General features: G+C 62.2%; 1 protein-coding gene across 8 annotated transcripts in view; it reads left to right on the top strand.

The window, feature by feature from the left end:
• LOC307093355 (TLC domain-containing protein 4-like) overlaps window positions 1-16,315 on the top strand; it is a 38,113-nt gene that overhangs the window by 20,305 nt on the left and 1,493 nt on the right. For 7 of the 8 annotated variants that reach the window (XM_079761378.1, XM_079761385.1, XM_079761382.1 and 4 more), the window contains 5 exons: window positions 8,583-8,748; window positions 12,370-12,459; window positions 14,122-14,180; window positions 14,918-15,012; window positions 15,786-15,859. In XM_079761378.1, coding sequence (XP_079617504.1) covers window positions 8,583-8,748; window positions 12,370-12,459; window positions 14,122-14,180; window positions 14,918-15,012; window positions 15,786-15,859 — 484 coding nt within the window. Of the gene's footprint in view, window positions 1-6,912; window positions 7,392-8,582; window positions 8,749-12,369; window positions 12,460-14,121; window positions 14,181-14,917; window positions 15,013-15,785; window positions 15,860-16,315 lie in introns of those variants that run through there. The other variant, XM_079761381.1, reaches the window with a different exon arrangement.

Genomic DNA, 16,315 nt, shown 5'->3' on the forward strand with positions numbered 1-16,315 from the left:
GGCCTCTTGTGTATCGTCTGGTGCATGTAAACGCCCTCACGCCCTCACGCCCTGGGGTGGGGTAGCCGTGCCCATGTATTTGATCACGTCCTCGTCACCGCTTCTTCGGAAGCCACTAGAAGCCCCGCCACGCATCCTCGCGCCCGCACGGGGCTTTGTTTGGAGGGTAAAAGAGGAAAGAACGCACGGCTTGTTTTACTATTCGGGGAACATAGCGCTGTCAAAATTTGCATCTTTGGCCATTTAATTCCCCAAATGTTTGTTCAGCTGTCAGAGCGCAGAGCGAGGCGCTAGAGGGATTCCGGCGTGGGGCGGGGCGTGTGCAGCCCCCGCTCGTGTCGGGGACCCTTCCTGAGCAGGGCCGAGGCAGGGACGCCGACCCAGGGGCTTCAGGGTGACTCGCGCCGACCTTGTTCCAGAACCAATTCGGGACGGTGTGCGGAGATGAGACGGAGGCCGGGAGGGTGTGTGCGGGGAGAGGACGGCGTGCGGAGATGAGACGGAGGCCGGGAGGGTGTGTGCGGGGAGAGGGAGAGGACGGTGTGCGGAGATGAGACGGAGGCCGGGAGGGTGTGTGCGGGGAGAGGACGGTGTGCGGGGATGAGATGGAGGCCGGGAGGGTGTGTGCGGGGAGAGGGGGAGGACGGTGTGCGGGGATGAGACGGAGGCCGGGAGGGTGTGTGCGGGGGGAGGCCAGCGGCCGGCACGGGCCTCGGGGACGAGAGACCAGGCGGAGAAGCCGCAGGCCTGATTCCGGGAGGCGAGAGAACTGTCTCTGGATTTTCATCAGGAAGGCACTGCCCAGCTCCAGCCGGCGTGGCTCTGTGGATAGGGCATCGGCCTGCGGACTGAAGGGTCCTGGGTTCAGTTCCCGGTCAGGGCACAGGCCTGGGTTGTGGGCTCGGTCCCCAGTGGGGGGCGTGCAGGAGGCAGCCGATGCACGACTCTCTCATCATGGATGTGTCCCTCTCCCCCTCCTTCCTCTGGGAGCCACAAGAATATATTTAAAAAGAAGAAGGCCTGCCTGTGCCGTGGCCGCGTCCCCACGACCCCGTGTCGCGCCGGGGCCCGGTGCCCCTGCTTCTCGGCCGCTTCCCACCTGCTCCCAGCGCCGGCCAGGTGTCCGCCTCTCAGCGAAAGGTCATCGGGCCGAGGATCAAGTTCACGGGTTTAATCCAGAAATAGCTTCACAAGGACCTAACGGGACGTCTGACCGATGACAGCAGCACCAGGGCCGTCCCGGTGCCTCTGGGGGAGGGGGGACGTGCTTCTCGGGCTCTCTGTGAGCCCTGGGCTCGCAGCGCACCCGCCCAGACGTGGGGGTGCTTTAGGGGTGTTGCTGTGTTAGAACTATAACGACAGGATATTGTCCTTTAAAAACAGAAAACCCGCCGGCTGGCGTGGCTCAGTGGCTGAGCGTCCACCTAGGAACCAGGAGGTCAGGGCACAGGCCCGGGTTGCGGCTCAATCCCCAGTAGGGGGCGTGTAGGAGGCAGCTGATCTAGGATGTTCCTCTCTCATCATTGATGTTTCTCTCCCTCTCCCTTCTTCTCTGAAATCAATAAAAATATATTTTTTTAAATAAAGAAAAACGAAACCAGAAAGCCCTCGCCCTTGGTCCGTGCAGCGAGCAGGGACGGCCGCATGGTGGGTCCCAGGTGGAAGGTCCGAGCGCCCCTCGGAGGAGTGCTGAGGCCCTGCCGAGCTGGACGTGCTAGGAGGTGGTGGACGTGGGCGTGTGAGCGGGACGTGGGATCTTCCAGTGGGCAGCTCGCCCCAGTGTCAGGAAGCTGGGGAGACTGAGCCGTGGGGCCCAGCGCCCATGATCACGCTTGTCGGCGTCTTGCCTCGGGAACGCGGCCCCGGCCGACCCATGTCGCCACGTCTGAGGCCACGCTCAGGCCCTTTAGAGCCCTCGCCCCGAGCTGAAGCACGAGGCTTGCAGCAAATACCACACGCGAGGGCACCCGGAGCCGCGTCGCCTCGCGGCCTGCGCAGTGGTTCGAGGAGGCACGCCCTGCGTGTAGAGTTTTCGGCTATGCGATGGTGTCCCACCCGGCACCGAACCCGGGGCAGAGGGCCCAAGTTCATGGGCAGACAGTGCAGTCGGAAGCCGGCATGGCCGAGCCTGGGCAGGCAGACAGTGCGGGGCAGCGGCCGCCTCCCAGGAGGTCAGGCGAGACACCACGTCGAGGCCACGGACTCCCCGTCAGGTCCCAGGTCCCAGGGGGAGGCGAGCTGCGGGCCTCGGGCAGGGCAGAGGGGTCACCTGGCTCAGACTGTCCGTCCGAGACTGGCCGCCTGGAGAGCGGCCCGTTTCTCGGCGAGGAAAGGGTGTGAGAGCTGGCTGTCCTCTGCTGATGCTGTTTTGATCTCTGGCTCAATAACAAACCGCCCCAAACCCAGCGGCTCAGAACAATGACTGCTTCTTCCTCCTGCCTCTGTGGGCGGCGGGCCGTGGCTCAGCTGGCCCTGGGCTCCCTCGAGCTGCCTCCAGCCGGAGGGTCAGCCGGCCGGCCGGTCCCGACGGCCGTCAGCAGCCCCGGCAGCAGCAGCGCCCCCTGTCAGCTGGCGGTCTCCCGGGCAGCGCCCCAGAGAGCGAGAGGCAGGTGCTGCAGGCCTGTCAGGCCCACCTGGGCCCAGAGCCCTCCCAGCCTCGCTTCCCGTGGGCGATCCGCAGGCGCAAGGCCACCCCGCGTCCTGGGGGGAGACGGGGGCCGCCCCTCGGTGACGGCAGGGGCGACGTCCTATTGCAGACAGTCACGGCCGCTCCGAGGTTTGTGGCGGTGACAGCTGCGCCCGGGCACCCGGCCATCGCACTTATCACGGAATCGGCTGCACGTGGGCCTCCTGAGCCCACGCCGCGCCTGAGGCCCGGGACCAGGATCTGATTCCAGGTCTCTCTCCAGCCGAGTGGCATTTGTCCTACAAGGTCGACAGGACACAGAGACGTGCTCAGTGGTTCTCAGTCCCTCGAACCCACTCGCCACCGCCTTCTGGTGCGTGTGGGGAGCAGGCAGACGAGAGACGGAGAGGCGGCGGGCAGGGCGTCCCTCAGCCACGTCCCTGCGTCCGGGGCTTCTCGGACGGGACGGACGGTGGAGGCGAGAAGGCCTCTGGCTTCCTGGGCTGCTTGGCCAGCGTCCCGGGGATTCCTTAAAAAAGGACAAAGCGCTGGGAAGGCCTCGCCTGCCCAGGTTTTCCTTGGTTTTGCAGTGCTGGCGGGAAGCCAGGCCTGTCCCAGCCCAGAGGCTCCTCGGGGCCCCTCCGGCGAGGACAGGTGCCCGGTCGCCGGGGTCCCACTCCGCCTCAGTCCAGGGCCTCCCTCACAGGTGGGACGCTGTGTTTGAAATGCTGACTTGCTTCGCGATGGGCTCAGGTTGTGCAAGCTTCCAACCCCTTCCTTACGGTCGCGTCCAGTTCTGTGCCGTGGCGTCCGGTTCTGTGCCGTGGCATCCGGCTCTGTGCGGTGGCCTTCGGTGGCTGTGGTCTCCCGTCGAGGCGTCCGGTCTGCCCGGCCCAGCGGCTGTCCTGGGAGCTCGGAGGGTTCGGAAACAAAGACTCTTTCATACAAGTTTTCCGCGGGGCGAGGAGCTAGGAGGCAACATTTATCGAGTAAATAAAATGTGCATCTGTGCTGTGAGCCTTGGAGGGGCCTGATCGCCTTGGGGAGACTCCGGCTGGGGGGGGGGGGGCGCAGGTGGAACCACAGGCAGCGAGGGGGCTGGCAGGAGGCCTCCCCCCCCCCCCAGGCCCAAAGGCGGACCAGCTCAGACATTGTGAACAGTGAGTGCACAGGGTAAGACCAGGAGAGTGATGACATAGGTTGTTAACTCGGTCACGTTCCACGCTATCTACTGTGAGTTAAGAGCTAGAACATGCAAACCATGTGACGCACACACGTACGCTAGGACAGGATCAGAGCCTTGGGAGGCCCCGGATCGCCCTGCCGGGTGGGCGGTGGTGACTGTGGGCTGAGCACCAAAGGGTCTCGGGTTTGGTTCCTGGTCAGGGCACACACCCAGGTTCCAGGTTCAGTCCCCAGCCAGGGCACGGACAGGAGGCAACCGATGGAAGTTTCTTTCTCGCATCAGTCTCTCTCTTTCCCTCTCTCTCCCCCTCCCTGGCTCCCTCCCTTTCTCCCCTTCCCCCTCTCCTCCTCTCCCCCTCCCCCTCTCCCTCTCTATCTGGAATCAATGAAAAAAAAAATCCTCAGGTGAGGACTATAAAACCAAAAGCCTATAATAGAAGGGAGAACTGACCAGGGCGGGGAACCAGGGGAGACATTGTTTCTGGGAGAAGCAGGAAGGATCAATCAGGAGGCGGGCGGGGGGGGGGGGGGGGAGATGGGGTGCCCCCCACCGTGCTGTGTCTTGGTGGGGGCTCTGGGCTAAGTGACAAAATGCATATCAAGAGCCCCAACCCCCAAAACAAACGGTAGAAAGAGATTGTCTTCACCGGGGGAAGAAGCCAGTACACCCTGAGGAAGTGCGGGTGTGCGTGAGCGGGAGGGGCAGGACGCACAGATTTGAAACTGAATCGGAGGCGTCAGAGAAGGGGTCCTTGGGGGCATTCACACCGGACGTAAGGGGACAGGTAGGACGAGGAGGGTTAAAGACGTCCGTGGTGATGTGGACTCTGTTAAAACAGCTGGCCCGACGGTTTGGCTCAGTGGATAGAGTGGTGGTTCGATTCCGGTCAAGGTCACCGACCTCAGTTCCAGGCTCGATCCCCAGCCCTGGTTAGGGTGCGTTCGGGAGGCAGCCAATCGATGTGGTTCTTGCTCAGGGGGGGCCTTGCTCAGTGGGGGGGCCTTGCTCAGGGGGGGCCTTGCTCAGTGAGGGCCTTGCTCAGGGGGGGGCCTTGCTCAGGGGGGGGCCTTGCTCAGTGGGGGGCCTTGCTCAGGGGGGCCTTGCTCAGTGGGGGGGCCTTGCTCAGGGGGGGCCTTGCTCAGTGAGGGCCTTGCTCAGGGGGGGGCCTTGCTCAGGGGGGGCCCTTGCTCAGTGGGGGCCTTGCTCAGGGGGGGCCTTGCTCAGGGGGGGGCCTTGCTCAGGGGGGGCCTTGCTCAGGGGGGGGCCTTGCTCAGGGGGGGCCTTGCTCAGGGGGGGCCTTGCTCAGGGGGGGGCCTTGCTCAGTGGGGGGCCTTGCTCAGGGGGGCCTTGCTCAGTGGGGGGGCCTTGCTCAGTGGGGGGGCCTTGCTCAGGGGGGCCTTGCTCAGTGGGGGGCCTTGCTCAGTGAGGGCCTTGCTCAGGGGGGGGCCTTGCTCAGGGGGGCCTTGCTCAGGGGGGGGCCTTGTTCAGGGGGGGCCTTGCTCAGTGGGGGCCTTGCTCAGTCGGGGGGGCCTTGCTCAGGGGGGGGGAGAAGCAGCGAGGGCCGTGCGCTCAGGGGAGGGTGTCGAGGAGAAGTGGTGCTCACAGGAAGGGCACACAGGCTCGCTGACCTCGCCGGCGCCGTGTCAGGAGCGGGAATGGAGTGGGCTGAGACCGAGGAGGTGAGAGATGGTGGCGGTGTGGACAAACCTTCCTAGAACTTTCTAGATGGGGAGAGACACAGGGCGGAAGGAGAATGTGTTTTGCCTGAGAGCCAATAGGAAGATCTAGGTGAGGGGAGAGTAACGGGAGCAAAAGATCGCAAGGGGGCCAGCGAGGGTGGGTGAGGCCACAGGCGGAGGCAGTGGGGAAGGTGCAGGAGCCTGTTGAGCATGAGCGTGGCGAGTTTTCATCTCGGCTGTGCGATGAGGGGGGGGGGGGGATGTGTGTGTTATCTGCTGAGGACGGGGCGGATGGCTGCAGGCTTGAGAAGAGTGGGGACGATTCGGGAAATCAGCCGTGGGTGTGAGGGGCTGGGTGGCCAGGGGCTGCTGGAAGGACGGCTCTGGGTCCAAGCTGGTGAAAGGGAAGTGGACGCGGGAAAGGCCCGCTGGACCGGAGCAGCCGGCCATGGACTCGCGCTGGTGTGTCCTGAGCACACGCAGAGGGAAGGTCAGCCGAGGAAACGCCTGAGGCAGAGAAAGGACGAGTGACGGGCAGTAAAGGTGGTTGAGATGAGGGCCCATTCCGGCTGAAGGTCACGGGCCCCGGGCACGGGGTGGTGGCAGGGCGTGAGCGCGGCTGTGACTGGGCGGAGGCTCTGGGTGGGAGGAGGCCTTTGGGAGGCTGAGGGTACCAGTGAGGACAGGGACAGAGGGCGCCTGCACCTCACCGCCTGTGGAGGGTGCATTTCACACCTTCCCGCCCCGCACTGACACCAGCTGGGAGTCAAGTGTATGGGAAACGCCTTGGGGAAAAGTGCAAACATCCCGTGTCCACAACTCCTGTGAATGGGGAAGGGCTGATTGTTGTGAAGTCCAAGCCTAGACACGCCCCTCCTGCACCCAGACACGCCCCTCCTGCATCTAGACACGCCCCTCCTGCATCTAGACACGCCCCTCCTGCACCTAGACACGCCCCTCCTGTACCCAGACACGCCCATTTCTCGTATAGACACGCCCCTTCATCATCTAGACACGCCTCCGAGCCCAGGCCCTCCGCAGCCCCCAGCCTGGGCGGAGGTGTGTGAATGAGGCCTCACTTTCCTGCCTTTTCTGTGTGCTCCTGGGCTTAACCATGACCAAACTCCCAAGGGCCTCCATCCGGTTCTCTCCATCGTTACATTTCTTGCCTGACTCAGTGAACAGACAGGGCAATGCTTTCCTGGGGAAATAGGTAACCTCCCGGGCGAGTGCTCAGACGCAGAGCTGGGAGGAGGGCTTCATTCCCCGTGTCTGTTGCGTCTTCCGTGGCAGCCGGCACGTGGCTGTGGCGCTGTTCCGTCCTCCCCCCCCCCCCCCCCCCCCCAGTGAACCGAGTGTCTGCGGGGAGCACCGAGCGTCCATGGGACACGCACTCAATCAAAGCCAGCTTCTAGGGAATGACAGGTCTCTTCATGGTGTGTTTCTAAAAATGGGACAGCGGAGTGAGCAGTTCGTGAAGTGGGCAGTGTCGCGTGCTTTACCGTGTCACTTGGGCCAACATGCGCGAAGTGAGTGCTCGTGGGACACGCTGAATTGTAACGGAAGTGCCCGAGCAGCCGTGCCCGGCCGGCGCCCTCCGGGGCCCGCGCAGAGACGCCTCCCTCCTGCCCCGGTTGTCCATGTTACCCGTCGGACCACAGTTCGCGTGGACGTGGCACTCTCTCCTGCTTCCTGGCTGCCTTCTCTTCACCTGCCTGCCCACATGGCCCCTGTTGGCTGGGATCTTAGAAAAACACGATCCCTGCTCTGTCTCGCTGAGGAAATCGTAGCGATGTGTAATGCATCCACAGAACCTACTTTCATGGGTCATTTGGCTAGTAGTCAACTAAAAGACCACCGATTCAACTGAACACACAACACACACAATTTTTAAAAGAAGGTAAATGAGCGGCCCCGGCAGTGAATCCCCGAGAGGATCGTAGCGTCAGTATTTTTGCTGAGCGCACACCAGAGGGAGGAGGAGGGAATCCATTAGGGACGCGGGAGGGAGGACGGACGCTGGTCCGACGCGCTGGTTGGAAGGGGACGAGGCGAGGCTGAGTTGGCTTCTGTTGATTCATTTTCTTTTCACTCGCGGGTCAGCCCTCTCCCGGGGGGAGGGGGGGCTGCAGGAAGGCTGGTTTGCTGGACGGAGCAAATACTTCCGTCTCCTTTTTTTTTTTTTTGTCTAAATGTTCCTAAGATTTTTAGGAGCCAAAATAGTTCAGCTCAGCGAGACAGAAAACGTGCTTTGAAAGTGCTTCCGACGTTCTTTTCACGAACTCTACCCTTAAAACCTGAAGCGCTTTCATAAAAACCTCTTTTTTTTAGAGAGGAAAAGCCGTGGGGGGGGTTTTGGTCCAGGGATATGTGTGATTGCAGGATTTTTTTTTGTTTGTTTCTGTTGTGATTTTTTTTTGGTTTAATTGTTTCTTAGAAATTATCTAACCCAGTGGTCAGCAAACTCATTAGTCAACAGAGCCAAATATCAACAGGACAACGATTGAAATTTCTTCTGAGAGCCCAATTTTTTAAACTTAAACTTCTTCTAACGCCACTTCTTCCAAATAGACTCGCCCAGGCCGTGGTGTTTTGTGGAAGAGCCACACTCAAGGGGCCAAAGAGCCGCATGTGGCTTGCGAGCCGCAGTTTGCCGGCCACGGATCTAACCAACTCTCATCTTATAAATGAGGAAAGTGAGGCATAGAGAAATCAGGTGATTGGTCCTGTTTAATTGAAAACATCGCTGAAAGAACCCCTTAGCGTTAGCACGTGAAATTCCCTTTTCATCGTAAACTCCGAGACTTGGATGTTTGTGCACGTCACCGGGTGACAGTTGAAAGATGGCAGGAAAAACGCTGAGCTCTTTGAGACACGGGCTCCCCGCTTTTATTTCAAATACAGATACAAGGTTATACGCCCGATCGCTGGGAAGGGCTTCCAGTCCTTACCGTTTCCTTGTATCCCTCCACTTGCGCCAAATGAAAATAAACGGCTAAGACGGCAGCCACACGCTTTTAAAGTGAAAGCGTTAATTGAGGCTCGTCGTGAGCCGCTGAACGCCGCTGAGCGCCCTCGCTTCCCTCCGCAGGCGGGGGCGCCATGGACGCGGACGACGCGCTGGTCCTGGGCACCGTGCTCGCCAGCCTGGGCGCCTTCCAGCTCCTCTTCCACTTGGTCAGCTCCTGGCTCTCCGCGAAGGTGTCTCCGGGCTTCAGCCGCCTCGGCCCCGCCAAGAAGATCGAGTGGAACTCCAGGTAACGCTGCGGACGCCACGGCCTTCCCCGAAAGCGAGGTCGGGAAATAAAATTGCTTAAAATGTTCCCCAAAGCCTTTCCTTTAGCCCGGCTGGCGTGGCTCTCGGTTGAGCATCCTCCGTGCACCCACAAGGTCGCCGGTTCCATTCCCAGTCGGGGCACGTGCCTGGGTTGCAGGTTTGATCCCTGGTTGGGGTGCGTGGGGGAGGCCACCCACCGGCATTTCTCTCCCCCATTGATGTTTCTCCGGCTCTCTCTCTCTCCCATTGATGTTTCTCTCTCTCTCCCTCTCTCTCTCTCTCCCATTGATGTTTCTCTCTCTCTCCCTCTCTCTCTCTCCCATTGATGTTTCTCTCTCTCTCCCTCTTTCTCTCTCTCCCATTGATGTTTCTCTCTCTCTCCCTCTTTCTCTCTCCCCCATTGATGTTTCTCTCTCTCCCTCTTTCTCTCTCTCCCATTGATGTTTCTCTCTCTCTCCTATTGATGTTTCTCTCTCTCTCCCTCTCTCCCTCTCCCCCTCTCCCTTCCTGTCCCTCTAAAAACCAACGAAACAATAGTCTTCCGTTTCGGATCTAAGAAAATCTAAGCTGAAAATGGTGACGTTAGGACTAAGAGAAGACAAGTCGCTAGCTCTCATACAAGGAACATTGAACCACGTCTGACATTGAAAGACGGTGGAAGAACGCATTTCAGGTTCCGGGTTAGTGTGGGAGGAGCCGACGCCAGCTGGCGGCCGAGAGGACGGTCTTGCACGCTCCTCTGGAACGTTTACGATGAGCAGCCCACGTCCTGGCAGTGAAACTGGAGCGCAGCGAACAGGAGCCGCCGCGCGGCCTATATATAGTCTTGGCCGCTCCGCCCGCGGCAGCTGACCGCCGGCCGGGGACAGGGTGTCTCTCTCGGTGAACTGCACGTTGCAGCCCTGAGCCTCCAGCATCTACCCCGTTGTTCTAGGATCCTAAAGCAGAAGCTGCTTTTTAGATTCTTTACCACAAAAACAAGTGGGAAGTGAGCAGACATGTAAGGACGTAGGAAGTTGTGTCAGTTTTGTTAGGTGAGAGGTTTTTGGGTGAGTTACAGACCACTTTCTGTTGTTGTTTAGTTGAAGTGGAGGCTGGCTGTACGATGAAGTCAGCCGGTCTCTAAAACGGCCGTAATTACCGTCAGAAACACACGGAGGAGGTCTGGCTCACACTGCTGCAGCTCTTCACCCCCAGAGTGAGGACGCTTCCCTGTGGGTTTTTGAAAAAACAAGAACTGTGACTCGTCTTAAGGACGGCGGAGAGGTTGTCCCGGGCGGGAGGCAGGCGGTATTGGCCGTTTCGTTTCCAAACTCTGCCGATGGGAGGACAGAACGGGGGGAGGGCGGCTGGTTCCTGTTTTCATTCCCTTTTCACCCTGGTTAGAGCAGCCGCAGGCCCGTGAACCTGGAGAGCTGCCAGCCCAAGAGCTGGGGTGATGGGGGGGCGGGGGGGGGCACGTAGCGCTGAGACGATGACCGTGCAGTGCGACCGGAAAGCACTTCTCCTTACTCAGCGTTATCCTGGCCCTTCGGCGCGGGCCGCCCTGGGGAAACGCCCGTGAGAAAGAGGAGTCAGATGATAACGCGGCGCCTGATGCTGTTCCGGTGCGCGTGCGTGCTCCCCTCTCGGTCAGTCCTGTCCCCACCTGAGCTGGGTTTACACGGGGCTTAACGCTGAGAGGCGGAGAGGGCAGAGGAGGAGAAAAAGTGGCTGTTTTCTGAGTCAAGTGCACACACGCACGTCCTGAAATCCAGCGTCCCGTCTGGAGGCAGACGGGCGACCCTCCCTGACCCCCGCCCCTCCCCTCCCCCCGCTGCCCGGGATAGTCTCCGAGGAACCGGGTCTGGGCCGCCCACGGAAGGGCAGGAGGGGAAACGCCAGGACGTTCTCGCCCGAGAGAGAGGGTGTAATGAGTGCGTGGGGCATCGCTGTACTCGGTGTGGCTTTTCCTGAAAACACACGTGGGAGCCGCTGTTTCCGTCCTCGCTCCGTCCTCGGCTCCTGTGGGACAGACAGGCCTCTGGTATTTCGCGCTCCCGATTTTAAACCGGCTTCGCCAGCGCTGAGCCCTTCTGTCTGAGCCGTGAAGTTTCTTCCAACACGCACAGTGCCCGTGGGTGATCACATCAGTAGCTCAAGTTGCTGTTGGAACACGGTCATCGTCGCCTTAAAGAGAGCGCTGTCTCCTCAAAGCCACGCGTTTCTCTTCGACCCCCTTTAGGGAAAAGGAAGGAAATACCTTATCTGGGTGGCATTTTGGTGTTTCTTTGTAGACACTGAGGAGTCTCCGTCCTGCTTTGCCAGGAGCTGCCTGTAAAGAGTTAACGATGAAGTTTGACCAACAGCAGCTTCTGAGCACAGGACGTTGATCCGGTCCCGGTGGCGTTGAACTTTCCCGGGACTCGTCTGCCAGTTCCTCCCCCTCGCACACTGCTCAGCAGACACGGGACGAGGCCTGGCCTCGGGGACAACATTTACACTTTGTCGGAAAGACGCTTTCACAGAGTTTTCACATGGCAGCCGAAAGCTGGCTGCGCGACTGTTGACGGATTTGTTTTATTTTGGTTTTGGTTGTACGATGACTGTTTAGCTGGAGGGCTTCTCGGACATGAGGATCCTAACCCTTTGATCCTGCTGTGTCCTCGGGGAACACGGGCCCACGGCACGCCAGGCCACCGAGCAGCCCGGACCGGCCGGGTCGGCGTGTCTCCCTCAGGCTCCCTCGTCGCTGTCCTCCGTGGGCGTGACCCCCGGAGCACCGGACGCGCGATGGGTTCCGCGGGACCTCTCTGTTAGGACCACGTCACCTGTGAGGTCCAGTAGAGTGGTCTTTCACGTTACAATAATCTTCTCCAATGTCAACGTTTATGTCGGTTGATATGTTTCACTCCCCTTTGAAGGGGGGGGGCCATGCAGAGAGGAGGTCATTGCTGTTAGTTTCTAGAGAGAAGGCTGTACTGTCCCTTCCATCTTCGTCCTAACGAAGAAGAACAGTCTTTATTTCTCGCTCCCATACCCTGGAGCGTGGCTATTGGCCGAGTCACTCCATTCTTAGCCGACGCTCACAGACGCTGAGCTTCCGTCGAACCCGCTCCTTCCACGAAGGAGCCCTGGCTCTGAGCTCTCCCGGCGTTTGTTCCTCCACAAACAGGTTTCTGTGTGGGTCCCGGGCGGTTTTCCTGTTCAGAAGCGCTTTCGTATGGGTGACAGCGTTCCCACGATCCGGCCCAGGATCTGGATGTGCCTCCGGGCCATGCGAATTCTGGTTCAGGATTTGGCGCTGGTCGCCGGTAGACTTGGAGTCACTCCAACTCTTGGAGCAGGAAGGAGCGCAGAATCCTAGGACATGCAGGGTGGGCACCGCCCCCCCCCTTCCCGGGCACGGGGGGCACAGAGCTCCCCCAGCTCCGCTCCTGCCTCGGAGCCTCCCACCAGCAGGTGACTCGGTGAACTTCCAGGAGGAACCTGTTAATTCCAAAGTCAGGCTGGCTGGTTCCGTGCTTACGTCCGGACCCTCTTCTCCGGCGTCCATGTGCTGCCAGCGCCGCGCCGATGCCGCTGTGGACCGGCTCCTCACGTGGCCCCTCCTCTCTTTCAGAGTGGTCTCCACCTGCCATTCCGTGGTGGTCGGGGCTCTGAGCCTGTCGGTGTCCTTGTTCGACGAGGCTGCCATTGCGGACCCACTCTGGTAAGCCACTCCTCCCGGCGCCGGGGTCGGGGTGGGCTGTCGGGGGGGGGGGGGGGGGCGCTGCTGAGCCTGTGACCGGAAAGCACCTGGCTGGCTCGGTCTGGCTTCAGCAAGAGGGGGGCTGGCCTGTGCGTCGCCCCGGCCCTCCCGGGGGAGCTGCTGAGCGGAGCGTGCAGCCGCGCCCCGGAGCCCCGCGTAGAGCCGCAGCGCGTTGTTGACGAGGACCATCCTCACAGTCACGTCTGACCCCTCACTCGATGCCAAAGCTGTGCCAGGAGGATCCGGCGTCCCCATGGGGAGGGGGGCTCCGCGGGACCGGCTGTGCGCCCGAGAGGGACGTGCCCGCGCTGACGGTGTGCAGGGCTCTCTGGGGATGGTGCCCCTCCCGGGCAGCGCCTCACCCCGCACTTCCTGGCGTCTCAGGAGCCGAGCTCCGCGCAGGGGGAGTGTGTTCTGGGAGAGCCCTGCGCGGCCGCGGCAACCGCAGCAGGGCCTTCGCCTTCTCCCCCCGGTTTTCATTTGTTTTCATTTCTGTTACTCCTCACTGAGGACCTTTTCCCACTGATTCTGAGAGAGAGTGGAAGGCAGGGAGGGAGGGGTGGGGGGGGGAGAGAGAGAGAAACATCGAGGTGAGAGAGACACGTGGGTTGGCTGCCTCCTGCAGCTGCCCTGACCAGGGCCCAGGACCGAACCTGCAGCCAGGTGCGTGCCCAGGACCCTTTGGCGTGCGGGTTACCCCGCCCCATAGCCGCTGAGCCGCACCAGCCAGGGCGCACGGACCGACGCCCCCAGAACCGCACCACCCTCTTCCCTGGGGAGGTGTCCCCGGGGCGGATCTGCTCGGTGAGTCCAGTTCCCTGACCAGGTGTTTCCACCGCCGCCATGTCCGGTGTTTCTTCCTTTTCCTATGTTTTACTTTATAAACACGTTGTCCACGGCACCATCCTTTGGGAAGTGAATCGCATAACAGAGAATCGGTTCACGACCGGCTTTTGTCCTCATCAGCCGTCCGCCCGTCATAATGGTCGACGTGTCTGCGTTTTCTTCGCCGCCGCCACGCGCCCCGGGCCCGGCTCCCCCGGGTCCTGTGTGCGGGCCGGACGTGGGCGCTGCCCAGCCTTTCCCACGCGCAGCTGCGCGGTTCCTCGCCGCCCTCTGTGTGCACGTCGCCGTGCGCTTTATAAGCCCGACGGTGAAGGACCGGCCGCCGTGCTTGTTTCTCGGAGCGGGGAGCGTTAGCGGGAGCGCGGCGGGTCTCGCTCGGAGGAGGGCCCCGGCCCGTTCCCACCAGGAGCTGACGCGTCCGCTGTCCAGGGGGTTGCTGACGGGCACCGCCTCCCGTCGGCGGGCGGGACGATTTCCTGAGGTTGTGAGAGTCTCGGATTCAGAATAAGGAGCCACACATCATCCCAGTCAGCGTCCGAACCCCCTTCGAACCCTTTCTCAAACAACTCGCACGAGAACACGCATGAAAAGCTGCCTTTTGGTAAAACCGTTTTCCTGAAACTGAGATAATCACAGAAGAAACCTGCTCCTCGTGCAGTTAGAGGGCATTCCGGTTGGAGCCCGGGCCCTGGGGGCGTGCTTCTGTCCCGGCGGGAAGAGGTCAGAGGTCGTGTGGCCCGTGACCCCGCGCTAAGGGAGCTTCTCCACTGTTCGCAGGGGCGACTCGCTGCTGGCGAAAGTGAACGTGGCCATTGCTTCCGGCTACCTCATCTCTGGTACGTGCTCCTCACGCCCCTTAAAGTTCCTCGCGGGCTGAGCACACGCCGTGGCCTGTGCTTCGGGGGATGGCTGATCTGAGGCGCAGCTTCAGGACCCACAGCGGAGAGCGTTTCCCATCGGCCGGTCCCCGAGGGGGAGCAGAGCCGCGGGGGGTCGGGGGGCCTCCCCGAGGCCTGGGCGGTCGGGTTAGCGAGGGTCCCTGTGGCCTGCGGAGCCTCCCGGGCGGGCACAGAGAATCCCTGCATTTTGTCCTCGAGTCTCCTGCCCGGGGCCCCAAGTGTGTGCCCTCGGCCGTGGCGCAGGGTGAGGGGAAAATTTGCAAAAGTCGGGCTTCCAGACCTGCCCTCAGTGAGGCCCTGGTCCCACTGCCGTGCCGGGCGGGCTGGAGGGGCCCCGGGGGGACCCTGAGCCGGTGAGCTGGCTCGTGCCCTGGCCGTTGATGCCCCTGACCGGACGAGAACCCGGACCCTTCAGCCCGCAGGCCGAGGCTCTGTCCGCTGAGCCACACCAGCCAGCGCTCACTCATGCTTTAACGGTGTGCCTCGTGCCGGGCAGCCCCCGGGGGTGGGGGCGCAGCTGCGTGGGAGCCGACGACAAAGCGGGTCCCTGGCCGCTGAGGCGGGAGCAGAGCGTGTGGCTGGAGCCGGGGGGGGCGGGGGGGTGAGCGCGGGAGGGGGACCGGCAGAGGCGCGGACGCAGCGCTGCCCGGGTGACCGCCGCCCCCTCCTCGCAGACCTGCTGGTCATCGCTCAGCACTGGGACGTGATCGGCGACAAGTTCTTCGTGATTCACCACTGCGCCTCCCTGTACGCCTTCTTCTTAGTGCTGGTGAGTGCGGGCGGCGGCCTGGCCGCGGGGCGGGAGGGGCTCCGGGGACGCCCAGGCCCACCCCGACCCCCAGGCCTGCAGACCAACTGCAGCCGCGTCCGGGTCCTCCCTGCGACGTGCCAGCCGCCCGTGGACAGAGCCACACCGTCACGGGGGGCTGAGGGCACGTGGTGGATTCGCACTCGGAGGCAAACGGCCCCGTTTCTTGAGTTTTCACTGAAAGCCCGCGGGACCGTGCAGCTGTCGTGTCTGTCCACCTTCCTGGCTGCACGTGGGATCAATCCACGCCTCACCATGGCAACCGGGAGTCCCCTTCTAGGCAGACCTCTCCACGGGGGACCTGGCTGCACCGCGTTGGCCAGAGCGAGCCGTGCCTTTTTAATGTTTTTATATTATATTCTTACTGATTGCAGAGAGGACGGGAGAGGGAGAGACAGAAACATCTGTGATGAGAGAGAATCACGGGCCGGCTGCCTCCTGCACGCTCCCTGCTGGGGATGAGCCCGCCACCCGGGCCTGTGCCCTGACCGGGAATCGAGCCGTGACCTCCTGGTTCATAGGTCGCCGCTCCGCCCCTGAGCCCCGCCGGCCGGGCCGCTTTTGTCTTTTACAATTTTGCGGCCCCTGCTGACCGCTAAGGCCCATCAGGAAGAGAACCGTTCGCAGACGAGGCGTGGAGGTGGGCGTGACAGCAGCTGCGGGCTCGCGAGTGGTCTCCGCGCTGGGAAACCGGCGAGAACGTCACCCTGACTGCGTCTCGTGTTCCTCACCAGAGAGACGGCACGCTGCAGTACATTGCGAACTTCCGCCTGCTCGCCGAGCTCTCCAGCCCCTGCGTGAACCAGCGGTAGGTGCCCGGCCCCCACCCGGGGCGCCCAGCCCCCAGGCCCCAGCTCCAGGCCTGGTGTTGTCAGGTTGTGCCGTGGGTTGGCAGCCGGGCGGGGGCGGGGAGATTGTTTACCAGGCCCCAGAGCTCCGGGTAGAAACGAGCGTGTGGACAGGCGTGATGACCACCACGCAGCGCCCACTTTCACAAGTGAGTCCCGTGTGCGCCAGGCTGCCTGCGCCCGGGGCGGCCTCCCAGCCCGTCACGGCGTCGCCGCCTGGCCTCTCTGGGAGCGTGTCTCCCCGCCGGCCGTCGTCCGTCCCTCTCTCCCCCGTCATCGTCCGCGCTGAGTGCCTGGAACACAGACGAACGCGTGAGCGCCCGCTCCAGCCCCGTGGCTCCCGCGCCCGGGGGTCAGCCGTGGGCGCCGCGGGGACAGAGCCGGGCGGGCAGCGCCGTCCTCTCTTTGTGCAGCTT

Source organism: Cnephaeus nilssonii (genome assembly GCF_951640355.1).
Source record: "Cnephaeus nilssonii genome assembly, chromosome: 21".
Classification (NCBI taxonomy): Eukaryota; Metazoa; Chordata; class Mammalia; order Chiroptera; family Vespertilionidae; genus Cnephaeus; species Cnephaeus nilssonii.